The sequence below is a fragment of the Rousettus aegyptiacus genome, unplaced genomic scaffold (assembly GCF_014176215.1).
Source record: "Rousettus aegyptiacus isolate mRouAeg1 unplaced genomic scaffold, mRouAeg1.p scaffold_m13_p_7, whole genome shotgun sequence".
Classification (NCBI taxonomy): Eukaryota; Metazoa; Chordata; class Mammalia; order Chiroptera; family Pteropodidae; genus Rousettus; species Rousettus aegyptiacus.
In genome coordinates, this window is record NW_023416310.1 from 76,918,639 (window position 1) to 76,934,885 (window position 16,247).

General features: G+C 44.7%; 1 protein-coding gene across 2 annotated transcripts in view; it reads left to right on the forward strand.

The window, feature by feature from the left end:
- SLIT3 (slit guidance ligand 3) overlaps positions 1-16,247 on the forward strand; it is a 583,670-nt gene that overhangs the window by 149,457 nt on the left and 417,966 nt on the right. For both annotated transcript variants that reach the window (XM_036224942.1, XM_036224941.1), the window contains one exon: positions 3,095-3,166. In XM_036224942.1, the coding sequence (XP_036080835.1) occupies positions 3,095-3,166 (72 nt within the window). The remainder of the gene's footprint in view (positions 1-3,094; positions 3,167-16,247) is intronic.

The following is a 16,247-nucleotide window of genomic DNA, read 5'->3' on the forward strand; positions in this document are numbered from 1 at the left end:
GAGTAGCCACATGGGAAGGGCACCTTGTGCAGCTTGGAGACTTCATCAGCTCTTCGAGGAAGACCTTCCAGGCTGGCTTCATTCACTTAGCAAACATGAATTCATTCTGGCATGAACTGGAAATGGAGTATGGAGCTCCTTGTGATAGGGAGAACCCACACAAGCTGAAGTGGAAAGACCCTGAGGCTTTGGGGAGAAGAGCCCAGCCCAGCCACCCTGGAATCCTCATTCAGGGTTTATGAAGCAGCAGGCAGAGCACAAATGGCTAAATTTGGTTGTGTTTTTATTTTTGTTCAGCCACAAATACCGGCAAAGAACTGAAAACGATTCCTCCCTTCCTAGAGCCAAGCTGGTTTTATTTTTAGCTTCAACTCTGGTTTTGCGCTTTTAGCACGCTAAACACCCTTTCCACTACAGGCAGCGGTGGGCCAGATTTTAGGATTTTTGCCTAGACTGGAGTGTTGGTTTTCTGAGTGTAACTCTCACCAGGCTTTGTGAAGCTGTGACAATAGAGGATAGTTTCAGATAGACCCACAAAGAGACCCAGTTCTGGCCTTAGAGACCTCTAAGAGAGTCCTTTTCAAGGAGAGAAATGCACTTGGGGTGGATAGTTATCTGGGCTGGAGCGCAGGAGGTGGTAATCCTGGATGAAAGGAAGCAGAGGTAAAAAGAGAGGTAAAGGGAAGGGAGCTGTGTTGGATGAAAGGTTCTGTGAAACCCCGTGGCTCAGCGTCAGGGCTCTGGAGGCAGACCACCTGATCTAAATCCGGCCTCTGCCACTTCCTAGCACTGTGGCCTTGTGGAACGTACTCAGCTTCTCTAGGCCCTGGGTCCTTTCCTATGAGATGTAGATAATAGCGACTCCTGCAACTGAGCTCACTTGCCTGAGATCCTGCCCATCTAGCCTGTAGCACAGCATCTGACATGCAATTAGGGCTCAACAAGCACCATTTTTTTTATTGTCACCATGCTGTTATTGCATTGCTAGACACTTATACAAACGCTGTCATTAGACTTATGGCAACGCAGTGAGTAGGGCTATTTTGCAGATGGAAAACTAAGGCTCAGCATGACATCGCCAGACCTAAACCCTGCCCTGGCCGACCCCAGTCATACCACCACACCTCTTCCAGGACCAGTGCTTGCACGTGATCTAAAAGGACATCACTGACCTATGAGAACTACTCTAAATAAGGAACTAGATCCCCCCTCTTGTCCCCTGGGTTCCCCTTTACACTTTAGTGACAGGAATGCACAAAGGGCAGATAGTGGGAGTAATCAAAAGAGCAATGACCAAAGTCACAAGAGACAGAAAGTAGAACGGTGGCTGCCACGGACTAGGGGAACATGCTTAACACTCCTGAGCCATACGGTTTTAAAAATGGTCAAGATGATCAACTTTATGTTATGTGACTTTTTTTAACCACAATTTAAAAATAATAATAATAAAAAAAGCCCGATCGCTGTTGGGGTGAGCCAGATAATTTGAGCTTATCCCGTCCAGCTTCCAGCCAGGAGTCTCAGCGTCAGCACCTCTGGTCCACACCTGCCACAGGCTGCGCGAACCCCTCAGGGCTGAGCAGCACACTTCTGACAGCAGCCTCATTCTTTGAGGTCTTAAGTGCTTCACTCTCACATGCTTTGCCCTTTTGACCTCCTTCTAGTTCCCAGTCCTTCTGAAGTTTTCAGCCATCACCTGGGATGAAAGAAGAAAACTAGCAAAATCTCACCCAGGGACTACGACTGTTTGGTGTGTGTGTGCAGCAGGTGGGGGAATGTGGGCTTTGGGGCCAGAAGCTGAGAAGAAGCTCACCTTTTTTCCTCTTCGGTTTGCTTAGTTCTCGAATGGGATACTTTCTCCCATGTAACCAAGTGCACGCTGTTCACTCTAAGAGGAGAAATTCAGCCAGGCTACAAACTGCTCTTTGGCTCCAGGAGATTCTGGAGAGTGAGATTCTGAGGATTCTGAGGACAGATTTGGGGACATTGGTTTGGACATTCACCAATGATTAGACTGGATAAAGATGCTAGGACGGAGAGGCCTGGGGGCGTGCAAGGGACAGAGTCTCCCTCTTGGCCATACACTCCCAGGAAAGCAGACTTCATGAAGGTCACACCAGCTCGGTGTCCTTCAGTAACTCAGACGGCCCTCTTTTCTGGGGCATTAGCATGGACTTTCCCAGGGGAGAGTCTGGCTCTGTTGCCACCATCCAACAGAGACATCTCTCCTGGGCTGAGTTTTACTTCCAGCCACACTGTATACCTAAACTGTGGTCCCTGACCCAGGGCCAACTGCTCTATTACGCACAGTGGGGACAGTGCCCAGGGCCAACAGTACTTTTAGGGACCCATTAAAATGTTTCAATTTCTTTTAAAATTAGAAGAAAAAAATGAGTTTTCTGGTCAAAGTACATGTTATAATATATAATATTAACATATTTGATTTTATACCAACACAGTTATAAAATATAATATATTATTTTTTACTTTTATGGAGGAAGGTGCCCACAAAAGCGAATGTGCCAAGGGCCCACCAAAGTCGTGATACAGCCCTGCTCCGCCTTGTCCGAAGGGCCGGGGATTCCATGGGCTCCTCAGCCTGTAATGATATGTATGCCTCCCCCTCATCTCTGTTCCTATAGCAACTGCTGTCTGTCTCTCCCACCTCACCATCTAAGATCTGGAATATTCTCTCTGGTATTTTATTTCTTTTTAGGGACCCATTTCATGTGCCAGTTCTGTCACTTGGCAATAACTGTCTAGAGCACATGGTGAGAAAAATTCAAAAGGCTTGTCTGGGGTCCGTGGGAAAGAATGTGGTGTCTCTCCTAGGCTCGTGACGGGGGAGGGGCAGCAGGCATGTTGTGTGCTCGCTTATGACTGACCTTTGCATTATAGCCCCAGCTTGATTGACTGCAAACTCCATAAGATGGAATGTGCCTTACACATGATGAGCGTCCCACGTTGAATGATCTAGGTCTCTTCATACCTGTTGATTGATTGATTAAAGTGAATTCTGAATATACTTGATCCAATTTAATGTCCGCTTGACATCTTGACATCCTTTCATTTTTTTTTTTTTTTTCCTCTTTAGGCGCCTGAACAAGAATAAGCTCCAAGTCCTTCCAGAACTGCTTTTCCAGAGCACACCAAAGCTCACCAGACTGTAAGTAGAGTTGATTGTGTTCTCTACCGGGTGTCTTGCCTGGCTTTGGTCATGCGGAGAATGTGATTGCCTTAGTATGTGGAGACCCAGGCTGTGCGCAACTTGGTAATTAGGCCTCACTCGTAGAGACTTGGAGCAGGGTGTCCGTGTGCTGTGTCCCCACGCTCCCCTCCAGACCCAACTTGCTTACTCCCTTCCTGCAGGGATCAGCGGCCTGAGTGGCTAGTGTGGGCTGGTGGCTCGTGGTGGTGCCTCACTCCTTTATAAGGAAGGAGGGGAGGTCCACCTAACTCGGGTCTGAGCTTACCTCGGAGAAGTGCCCCGAGGGTGGGGTTCAATGTGAGTTTGTTCATAGGAGCCCAACGGTGGTCTCAGAGGGCATGGATTTGGACTGTGTCTTTCAACTTCACCACCTTGCTGGCTAGAGCAGGTCTTGCCTGTTGCCTGCCTCCTACCCCTGCTAGTCTGGGAACTCTGGGTCTGGAGGCCTATGATTTTGTGGGAAAAAGAAGAAACACTTCAAATTTCGCTTCGTCTTCTGGAATAGTCCAGGATGTCAGGAGGGAAGAGTTGAAGATGCCTATGTGCATTTATTCAGAGTGAGTTTGGAAACTCAGGAGCTGGAGATGCACATCAGGATGGAGATTGTGGTTCATGTATTGGGGCATGAGGTGGGTATTAAGATTGACAGTGAGTAGCGCCACGATTTTGAACCTGAAAGTCCTGCTGGCAGTGACTAGTGGGGTAAACTGGATTGCCCAAGGCTTGCGTTTCTGAATGGAGTGACACAGTGTCTGGCTGCTTCGCAGTCATGCAGCAAGATTTACAGCCTGGAAAACTCTAACAGTGCTGGGGAGGCGCCAAAGTGGTGACCGCCATTCTCATTTCCAATGGCTGTTTACTACCTACTTAGGCAGTCAAACAATGCATGTAGTTTCCGAGATAAATTGGGAAATATGAAACACATGTCAGTGTGTACACTTAAGAATGAGTTTTGAGTTAGGAGTCTATCTGTCTATATCTATACACACACAGCAAGACCATGTACATAAGTGTATTTTAAGGGCACTTTGTTGGAGCAAGAACAGGCGAGGTTTGGTGTTTCAGTGTACAGTGACCTTGCTTGCCTTCTCTAGGGCACACCAGTACTTAGTCAAAGTCTCCTCATGCTGTGTATTCTATTAACATTGCTCAGTTCCCCTGACTGACTTTGCTTAACGTGGGGAAGTTTATGCCTCCCTTTCCACTCTTCCACTCTGAATCCACCTTGATGGGCATGAGGGTGGATGAAATGCTGTGAGTGTCTAGCAGGCCTAAGTAAGTAATACTAAGTGAGCATACAGGGAAATCACCCTGATTTTGAACTTCCTCTCTTCTGTATAGTTCTTTCCTTAGATGCTCACCTAATAGCCATTTCTCCATCCAGTACTACATTGTGCCTTCTCAACCTGCTCCTAACTAAATGATGCAGACTATCTGCTGTTCATCTCAGAATCACTTTCTAGGCAAACAGACGTAGCCTGGGGTTGGAGCTGCTGGGAGGCTGTGAGCAGGTGGGGTCTGAGTGTTCCAATTGCTGCAGGAGGTCAGGTGGGCTGGTTCTTGCTCATAGAAGCTGTGGCCTTGAAGCTGCTCCCCACACCATCAGGCAGGGCCCATTTTGTGCAGGGCTGATCTTGATCCAGGCAGAGGAGACCTTCCAGGTCTCTGAGCTGCTAATGGCCGGATCCAGGCAGGCAGCATGGGGGTGCAGGAAAGCACAGGATATTATCCTAACTGCCACTTTCTAACCAGAGAGGTTGGGAGAGTCACTTTCCCTTCTGTGCCTGAGTATGCTCATCAGGAGACACACCCTCTTCCCTTCTGCCTACCCCATGAAGAGCTGTAAATATCCTATCAGATACTGGTGTGCATGTGTTTCCTAGGGGTTAAAGTACTGTGTGAGTGTAATCACCAGGTTAACTGTTGTTCCTCCTACAATCCCCATCTTCACAACTTCACTTTCTAATCTCCTTTCTCTGGGAGCAGTGAGGAGACTAGGAGTTGGTATGAGCACCGATATATAACTTACACTGAGCTTCTGCACCAGGAAGTCAGGGATGACATCTCACTTTGATGTCCATCCCACTCCAGGTCTCCAGGCACTCATGAATGGGTGGATGAATAGATGAATGATGCAGGCCTAAGGATATAAACAGGGCTCTCAGGGAGCTTTGGTTCTTTTACCTAGCATTCACTCATTCATTCATTCAGTAAGCTTTTCCCAGGTGTTCGTTTCGGCCTGGCTTCTGTGCTGGATATTGAGCTGCAGACATGAAGGATGCCCAGTCTTCCAGGTGCCCCATCATGAGACATTCTGAATGGCTGCCCAAAAGCTAAGATATATATATATATAATTGAAGCAGCTATATTAACCCAGGTTTGGGCTATAATCGGCAATCCCTTTTTCCTCTGTGGGCTTGATCTTTGATTTCTCTTAATGGCCTTATTGTGTCTTTGTCTTATTTTGTCAGCCACTCCAGGGCCTTTTTGGAAGTAAGCAGGGTACGAATTAGAAATCAATAAATGTGCAGTCATGACTTTGTATACATATGCCACCAGCGCTGTTTTAAAAGAGTACTGCATCTCAGTCGACACAATTAGTCATTTTCTAGGGAATAATAAATGTGGGTTCTGTGTGGCTGTCTGCTCCGTAGTGTGCCTGTGGGATACGCAGAAATCCCAGACATGCTCTTTCTTATTAGATCTATAGACAAAAACTGCTTAGTACTCAGTGTTTATACCGCCCCACCCCCCGCCCCCAAAAAAATCCCTTTTGGAAGAGCTATGGATGTGTAATTAGATATGTTTCAAGTAGCGATGAGAAAGAGAATTAATATTTATTGAGGACCTTGGCTATTATAATGCTAACTAGTAAGTGACAGAAGTGCAACTACAGTTAGTCTAAGCCAAGGAGGAAATATATTAGTTCATATGCCTGAGGGGTCCAGTGATAGTCATGGATGGGTCTAGGGACAGGAGGATCTAGGGGCTCGATGATGTCATTGAGGCTGTATCTCCCCCTGCTCCGTCTAGTGGAACAGTATACATGCTGTCAGAACGCAGAGGAAGGGATTCAGACTTTCACATCCTCTGACCCAGCACCATCTGATTTATTGATTCATGTGTATATTAGTGGTGTATCTACCCTCTTTGTTCTCAATTGCATAGAGCACAGGCCATAGAATGCTAGAGTTTAGAAGGGCCCTGAGGTTTAGGTCATATTGCTGTGGTTTGTAAAACACCCAGCAAGATCTCTGTCCTGCCTTGGGCATTCAGTAAATACCAGCACCCTCTCATCCCGATGTAGCTCATAAGGTTCTCAGGCATTGGGCCTGTGCTTCTACCCCTTCCAGGTCCCCTATGGGCTCCCACCCAGAGCTTCCACAAGAGATTGCAGTGAAATGAAAGGATTAAGGGGCTACTGATTACGTGCTGTGAGACTAGGCAAGTTACTTAACCTCTCCAGGTCTCGGGTTCTTCACCAATAAAACAGACAGTGACAGAACTTACCTCTCTGAGCTGTTGTGAGGAGAAATGTCAAGAATCCATGGACGGTCTTTAGCACTGAATATAGCACATAGCAAGTATGCAGTGAAAGATGACTATAGTTAACTTCTGCGGGCGGACTGATGGACTAGTGCATGTGCTGGGGCTTTTGGCATCTGTGGTATAAACATTTCAGGACCTGGCAAAGGATTCAGGCTCCAAAACAGATGATGGTTGAGGGGAGCACTGCACTTGGGAGTGAGAAGATCCTGGTTCTCATACTGGCTCTGCTCACCACAAGCTGTATCAGCCTCAGGCACATTACTTCACCTCTCTAGGTCTCAGTTGTCTCATGTAGAGAGCATGGGATGGAGCATGGTCTGTGTACCTGATCTGTAGGTGACTTAATTTTTTTTCACGTCTCCTTCCAGTTTCCTCTTTCACCTACACATGAAACAGGGAGTGAAGAGTTTCTAGTTATTTAGAGGTTAAGTGGTTAACATTGCTAGAAATTCTTTAGAAGGAATGGAAGACAAGGTGAAAACAGTGATTAAAAGTCCTCTACATCTCACTGGATTAGAGAGCTTAGAAGGGGATGCAGGACCTAACTGGTTTTTTTGTTTGACTTTGCCATCTGAGGATGAGCAGACCACTGGTGTCCTTTTGGCCCATCGCTCCTGGATTCAGGTCCAAAGATTTCATAAGCTCTTGACAGTAGTTGCAAACCTGTAGCTAAATAGGCAATTGTGCTATCAGTGGTACAGACGCCTCCATTTATTCTCCACTCAGTCCTGTAAGGTATTTGACAGCTTCTAAAAAATGCCACTGGGGTTAAACCCACTGTCGTTCACTTGGTTCAGTGGAGTTGCTGAGACTTGGAAAGTTAATCCCCAGGCAGCTGGAAACAATATGAAATGTGGCCAACTAATTTAGCCCAAGTCACTGGGGCTCTTATCATGGCAGAGCAGTGTGTCTCCCCAAGAGTTGAGGGCCGCGAGACCTGCATTTCCAGGGAACCTACTTCTGGTGAGCGAGCCCTCCTCTGAACTCTCATTTCTGCTTACTCATACCTCTCCTTCATATTAACTGATTTCTGCACTTATCGCAGCCATGTGTATACCTTCCCTATATCCCCAACCAAACCAGAAGCTGCATTCAGCAAAGCGAGCTTATGTTTCCTTGAGGCAGCCCAACATTAGAGCAAAGAACAGGGACTTGGGAACGGTATAGACCTGGGTTTGGATCCTACTCTCTGCTGATCCTGGAATCACCTCAACTTTCTCAGTCACTGGTAGGTAAGCTACGCAATGGGAAGAATAATCCTAGTTCCTGCCCTAGTTTGCTCAGGCTGCCATAAGGAGGTACCTCAGACTGCATGGCTTAAAGAACAGAAATTTGTTTTCTCACAGTCTGAAGCCTGGAAGGTTAAGATCAAGGTCCTGGTGCCTCTCTCCTTGTCTTGCAGATGGCAGTCTTTCTGCTGCCTCTTCACATGGGTGTCCCTCAGGTCACACTCACCTTTTCCCACGAGGACACCAGTCATACTGAGTTAGGGCCCCACCCTAATGTCACATTTTAGCTTAATCATCTTTAAAGACCCGATCTCCAAATATGGTTACAAACTGAAGTACTGGAGACAAGGGCTTTGGCATGTGAATTTAGGGGGACACATTAGCACGTAGTAGTTCCCGAGTGTGTATTGCATATTTGCCAAGTGTCGAGTGCTCTTTGAACTGCTTTTATGTATATTCTCATACTCAATCTAAGATTTGGGAGGATAGATACCGTATCATCTCCATTTTAAAGATAAAGAAACAAGAGTCCTAGAGACTAAGCTTGCCCAAGGGCACACAGCCAGTAACTGGCAGAACCAAAATTTAAACCCAAGTTTGCCTGACTCCAGAGCTCACATTCCCAACCAGAATTTCCATTCTGTAGTTTTGAGAAGTTAGTAACTAGTTAAGGTGCCAGGCAACTCGTAGAAACTCAGTTAGTACTAGTTCTATTATCACTTCGAAGCCCTAGAGGAACCCAGACTTGCTGAGTGCCTGGAGCCCTGAGCCTTCTGCTACTCATAGAGTCTTCTGCAGCCACCTTAGTCTTTCAATTCTGTACTGAACTTTAAAACATAACTACGTAGAATATATGTCTCTATACAACTCTATGTAGATGTGAGACAGTAATATGAAAGTGAAAAACCAGTGGAGAAAACAAAAACCATGCTGCTCAGTCTTCTAGCAGAGCTGTTACCTGATGTGGTGAAATGATAACAGGAAGATGGGAAAACCAGCCCCTCGCGGCTTCAGAGACTGCCTGCTTGCCTGGAGTCGGATCCCAGACACCTGCTTCCTGCTGCGCTGGCCCAGCCTTCAGAGGCCAGGACGGACAGTGAGACCAGCCTCACCGTTGTAGACATGGGGTCACTTTTTCCAGGGTCACAGCCACTTAAAGCTCATGGAAAATGTCCCCGCAAACTGGAGCTTCATTTTTACCTCCTCCATTCCACTAATCCCTGATACCGAGGTGAGGCCAGCCTTCAGTCTGTTTCATGGCATCCTGCTTCAATTGCAGGTTTCATCGTGTGCCGGAAAACAGGTCTACCTTTAATTCACGTGTAGACAAGTAACGGATTACAGTGTGTGCCATGTCACTCTTGGGGCTTCTCTTTGGTGTGAGTGGCACTGTCTCTGCAGTGTCTTGAGCCAGAGCCAGGAAAGAAGGCATGGGAGGTTTCTTTTCTCCTTCACTGAAGCTTTATCTAACTGAGCACAGAAGCCTGTTGTTTTATCCACAGACTTGATTACAAAGCTAATACTTAGAATTGTCTTGTAGAGTCACAGTATAGAATTTCAAGGCTAGGAATAAAAGTTACCTAAGCCAGTATTTCTCAAACTTTACTATGCATTTTAAAATCTGGGAATCTGGTTATAATGAGGATTCTGATTCTGGAGGTCTGGGGTGAGACCTAAGAGTCTGCATTTCTAACAGACTTCCAGGTGATGCTTCTGGTCTTGGACCACATTTTGCAGAGCAAGAATCTAGGCTATAGTTGTTCTCAAACTTAGCATATAAAAAAAAAAAATCCCTTAGGATCCTGGTTAAAATGCTGATTCCCAGGCCATGTACATCTGGAGTGGACCTAGGACTCCGACTTTGTAAATAGGCATCCTGAGTGATTCTGGTTAGTGTCTCCTATGGGACATATTTCAAGAAACACCAATCTAGTACAGTCCCTATTATTTTATAGATTTGGGAGCAGGGAAAGAATCAAAGATCTCTTGAGTGCCTACTATGTGCTAGACAGTCTTATGCATATGCCATCTTCTTTGGTCCTCCTGCAAGGTAGATATTTTTATGCCCACTACACAGATGATGAAACTAAGGCTTGAGTAATTTAGCTAACTCACCAGGAATAAACCCAGGTCTTTCTGACTCCCAATTGTGTATTTTTATTCTATTTAATCATGTGTCTCCTGTGCTTAAACATACTTTGAAATAGGGATAAAGAGAGAAAACAATCATAGGTCTCTGAAGCTTTCAAGGTTCGGTATTTGTGCTGTGTGCTTATGTGAACATATATGAATATATGCTCCTATCTGAGATCAGGTATTAAGACCTGAATCATTGAAAGAGAAAAATGTATAGACTTAAATGTACATTTGCAAGTAGACCTTTCTCAATTCCCTATAGTTTATCAGAGATAAAGTTGTGTTTTACATTTTCAAATCCTTTAGCCCTTTGGACCAGCAGAACAATTTTCGAGAGTAATCAGGCAATAGTTGAACTGAGAACATTCTGCCTGCCAGCTTGGAAAGGTGTTTTTTTTTTTTTTTTCGTAAGGTTTTTTTTTTTTTTTTTTTTTAAAGAAAGAAAACCAAGCTGTGACTTTACAATGCTTTGGAATTACAGAATATGCTTGTAATTTTTACAATTCTGCACAGACTTCTTTGCCACATCTGGTTGATATTACTGGCAGGGATATATGGGGGAATAAACCATGGACTGGAATGTGAAACATCCCACAAAATGAGTTTCTTATAGGTTGCTGCATAAAACATTTTGAGTCTTTCTCTCTTTGGAAGGGTAGCTTAAGTGATTTCATGGATTCAATATTTTCTTTGGTTTGAAGGTAAGGGTTATTACTGGCCTACTTGGTGGGGGTTCCAAAATGGTTTTCTGAAGCTATGCACAAAGGGTTAACCACTCCAGAGTGGGGCAGTGGATCAGGGTGAGATAAGCTACCCTTGAAGGAAGTCAGCCCAACGTTTGGCGAACAACCCTGGACACTGGTGATGATGGTGACACCCTGGGGCCAACTGGATTACTATAGAAAAGAGAAGATTCAGGGAGAAAGGACTGGATGCGTAAGGCCTCAGGAAACCTGAATCTCAGCTTGGGTAGTGCGTTTAAACAGCTGATGGCAAGAAGAGGTCAGCTCCTGGCACCTACCACCCAAGGCCTTCCTACATCCGGGTGTTCTCTGTACCGTATATGAAAAGAGGGAGTTGGGAAAATGGAAAAATAAAATAAACATCCAGCAGATACGTGGAACTCAGTCAGTTCCCTATTGGAGACATTCCTCCCCAATTCCTAGGAAGAGACTATGTGAGCAGGGACAACTAAAACATTCACTGAACACCTACTGTGTGTGTGTGTGTGTGCGCGTGTTTGTGCGCGCGCGCGTTGCGGCAATGTGCTGGTAGTTAGGATCCTGAGTACAGAATGCAGACACATCTAATCTGAGCCCAAAGCGTGTGAGCATGGGCTTCTCGCCACCTGGCTCCTTCTCAGACTTCCTTGGCCCAGACCCACCTGCGGAGTTGGAACATTTCTGCACAACACCATGTGCTGCTCTCAGCACCCTGTGGCATGTGGTAGAGTCAGCCAGCCTCAGCAGGACTGTGTGGCCATCGCATGGGTGCTCAAATAAAGACTGTGCTCTCCAGTGGCAATGTGGCTCTTTGTTGAGACTAAGAACTGGAGGCCAGCTTCACCCACCCCCTGGGGTTCTCATTCTCCTTATCTGGAGTTAGAAACTGTCAAGGGAATTGAAGATGTCAGGGAAATACCACATTGTGTATAGAAAAATATCAGCCTTTTGAGGTGGGCAGATCCCAAACACATTCTTTAATTGCATGAATGATGCAAATGTACCCACATCTAATAATCCCGAAATATTTGTTCTTGAATCACATTCAGCATCAACAGAAACATTTCGAAAGAGCTTAATCATCTCTCATTTTCAACTAACATTTGGGAATCTCTCCAGGGGACAAATAGTGTTTTAATTTGATGCCCCAAATTCTAGTGTAATCTCAAATCACGTTTATAAAATGAGAAAAAAAAAAAAAGCCTATAACTTTGGCTTTCTTCTGGCTTTCCTATGGGCTCAGTATCCTGGATGTTGAACATTAATTTCCATTTGTAAGGTTTGCAGTCCATTTACAGAGTCCTGGAGATTGAAGCTTGTAATGAAAGTGTTGACACAGCATTAACAACAGCAAAACTATGATAACACAGGACTGTCCAAACCAAATAGAAATAGAGAAGTTTAAGTAAATTTCACGCTCCTTGCCTGAATATGGTGTGCTGGACCTGAGGTTTTGATTCATGGTTTAGAATAATATTTTAATGTTTTATTCATGATGTTTCTTCCCATCATTCCTTCTCTAATTCTCCTCACCCTACTTAGGGTGATGAAGCCTGCTTGGAAGTCTGACCTCGTCTTGATTGGCGCAGCCTGGTGGATAGCCAAAACCTCTCCCCGTGGTTGGCTAAGTAGAGTATTCAGCTATTGAACTGATGGTTTGGCCTCTCACTGGCGTGTCTAGGGCTCTGAGCTCAAATTTTTTGTCAATGAGTCAGCTTTTGATTAAAATATACATAGAATCATGCCAACATTTCTCCTAGTGAAGGGAGCATCTTGACTTTTAGAGGTCAAATGCTCTAAGGAAGAAAAACTGCATTTCTAAGAGGGTGAAAGGGTAACTGAGGACTGATCTCCTCCTCCTCAGTTTAATTTAATTTGGGATTCATGAAACTCTAAGCTGTGGATCAAGATGCTCAGAGAGACATAACTTTAATAATTAAAAAAAAAAATGGATATCAATGGTAGCAATATAGAAAGAAATGCTGGATCATCAATTTTATTCATATCATGGTCCTAATCACATCCTTCCTGTGTCTCTGGATCACCTCTCCTCCTTTTTTTTTCAAAATCAGAAGCACATACATATAACATACCACACACATACACATAAAACCTTCTCTCTATAGGACAATCCCAGACAGATAAACCCCTTCCGGGCCGCTGAATCAAAGCACAGACGTAATTTCACTTTAGTGCAAGATACTTTTACATTAGCTCAAATTATTGAACAACACTGTGAGGAATATGGGGGTTCAGTAGCGGTGGTGCAGAGCAGAGACACTATCTCCTTGGCTCATATCGGTGTTTTTGGCACATAGAGATGGTAGTGGAAGACCTGCGTCAGAGACAGTAACTTATTATTGTGAATGATTTCTAGTCCCCAGAGAGAGTTTCTCTTTTCCCTGGAAGAGATGTGCATGGGTCAGGCTTCTACTCGAGACCCTCAAGGACTTTTATTCCATTTCACAACACAAAGCAGAGCATTGTCAACTACCAGTTCCCAAGGGCTCAGTCATTGAACAAAATTATCTTAGGGAGTAATTGTTATGGCTTCCATTGCGGATGGTGTTCTCTGCAGATCCTCTTTCCCTGTGCATGGCTCTTCTGTAATTTAAATAAAATTGAAGGATGGGAGATCATTAAGGCCTAATGAGGCCAGAAAAGCAGCAACAGGGAAAGAGGAGCTGCCCAGGGAGTACTTTTCTTGCCAGTTTCTCCTCAAGTGGACAGTTCCCAAGTGGAGAGTCACACAGGAGTGATGGGGAGATTGGGTAGAATTTGTCAACTCTACCTTTACCATGCATGACCAATTTGTCCACCACCTTCCGTCTCTGCTGCCATCACTCTCATTTAAACCACCATCCTTTCTTAATTAGATTACTGCAAGGACTTCCTCACTAAATCTTCCTGCTTCTATTCATGTTCCCTCATCATCCGTCATCCTTCCAACAACTGCCATGATCAGTTTAAGATAAATCACACCTCCTCATTCTCCCATTTCAGCTACATTATCCTAAGAAGAAACCCGAGCTCATACAGTACACAGTCTGGCCCCTGTCACTCTTTCTGGTGCTGTCCTAGAGCACTCTGTCCACATCCACCACACGGCAGCCTCGTGGGTCTTCTTCCTGTTGCTCCAACACTCCCATCTCTTTCTCAGCTCAGGGCCTTTGGCCTTGCTGTTACTTCTGCCTGGAACACGGTGACCTCAGATGTTGGCATAGCCAGGTCCTTCTTGAAATTTAGGTCCTGGCTCAAACATCACTCCCTCAGAGAGCCTTTTCTGATCACCATATACACCGCAGTATCCCATCCTGGCTGCTAGTCACTGTCTATAACATGACCCTGTTTTATTTTCTTTATAGCACTTACCACTACCTTAAATTCTTTTGCTTATTTGTTTACTTGTTTATTTTCTGCTCTCCCATCCCCCAGTAGAATGTGAGGTTCTTCACAGGCAGGATTCTGTCTGTCTTGCTGACTCTGTAATTACCTTCCACTGCACCTAGCACATAATGGGCACTCGATATATGTTTTATAAATTCGCTCTCTCCAAAATCTGCTTTTTCTTCATAATATATGATCAAAGGCACCTTCTATTTCAACCAGAGTTCTCTACTCATTGCCCAGAAAAAGCCCCAAATGACTATTTAATAACATGTGCACACACGTACATACACACACACATACACACAAATGTGCACATGTACACTCTGCACATACACAAGAGCAAGGATAAAACCAATGCACTAGATTTCATCCTCCAGCTTCAGCCTCTGTTTATTTCACTGTTTGCAAGAGAAATTACTTGAATTTAAAAAGTAGAAAGACTCTGCTCTGCAATTCTGAAAGGGCCTTCGTGGATGAGCCCTTCCACACGCAGGTGGGTGAGCTGACTTCACGGGCCAGTGGGGTGTCATTTCATGCTCCTGTTGAAGAGAAAGAATCAGCCCATGCCAGGATCCTCTGCTAGTGGACGTGAGTCAGTGCCTGAGACTGAGAGGTGGGGGAAGGAGTATTGTTCTTGGATGCTTATTTCTAAGACCTGGGAATAACATTCTGTGATACAATGAAATGAAAAGATAAACTCTGTTTCCTTCATCTCCAGGCAATCATTGATAGATGTAGATGTAGACGTAGATGTAGATGTAGATGTAGATGTAGATGTAGATGTAGATGTAGATGTGTGCGTATGTGTATGTATGTATGTATATATATATATATATATACACACACACACACATATATATTAATATTACTTTCAATGGACATTGAAAGAGAAGGTCTGGCAAAAAAATTTTAAAAAAAGAAAAAAGAAAAAAACTAGTGAAGACTCAAACAAAAACCAAACGTTTAGCCTGAAAAAAAAAAAAAGTAGATTACGCTAATTTACTAAACATTGACCTAACCCTCCAAATTATTTTTTTTCTTGATCTGAGATCTAAACCAGAGGTTTTTGAAAGATGTGGTGAATGAGTCCAAACCTGAAGTGAACCATATCATCTAAAACAATTGAACTGGAACCACGCTGGAACATCCAAATATTAATGTTTTCCAAACTTTCTCTGAGTCCCTGGCTGGTGAAACTGCACCACCACCCAGCCCCCCGCCCCATCCATCACTTATGCGCTCCACGAACCTACCATCATTCAGCAGTGGGCAGTCACTGTGAATGCAAGCCTGTGGGGCTGTTGCTCCCAGGATGAGGAGAGATGCTGCTCTTCTGAATTCATAACACGGTCACCACCTTTAATTCCCTGTCATGAGCAAAAGAGGATGTCTTTTCAGTGAGGATATATTCATTAGATGAATGGGGAAAGGGGGAAGACAGGACAGAACGAAAGGAAGAAAAATCTGGAATAAGGAAGAGAGGGAGAGAGGAAGAAGAACAACAAAGGTAAACACGAAACAGAGGTGGTAAAGGTAGAGATACAGTGAAAGGGAAGGAAAGAAAGAAAATGGGACTCTTTGGGAGAAAACATATCTTAGATTCCTGTTTGCCATTTTCCGATTCTTCCTAAGGCAGATAGAAAATATTCTGATTACACATGTGCTTCTACCTTCTGTGCCAAGCTCTGTGTACGCTTTTGTCTCTACAACACCCCCTCAGGATGTAAGAAGCATCATCTTCATAGAGTACCAGAGCTGAACGGTGCCTTCTGGGACTTCTGACCAATGCCTTCATTTTATAGTTGGAGAAGCAGAGGCACAGACCAGTGGGGAACTCACAGACCCCAGCCCTCAGATTCCTGGTCTGGTGCTGTGGACACAGCCCAAAGATTCCCTCTTACTGTAGCCATGATTTTTCATTAAGTGACGGGGAAGAGACACCGTGGAAGGATTATTGGTTTACAAGGGATTAAGGGTTGATGCTTCCAGGGGTCATGCTGGCTGGGGTAGCAG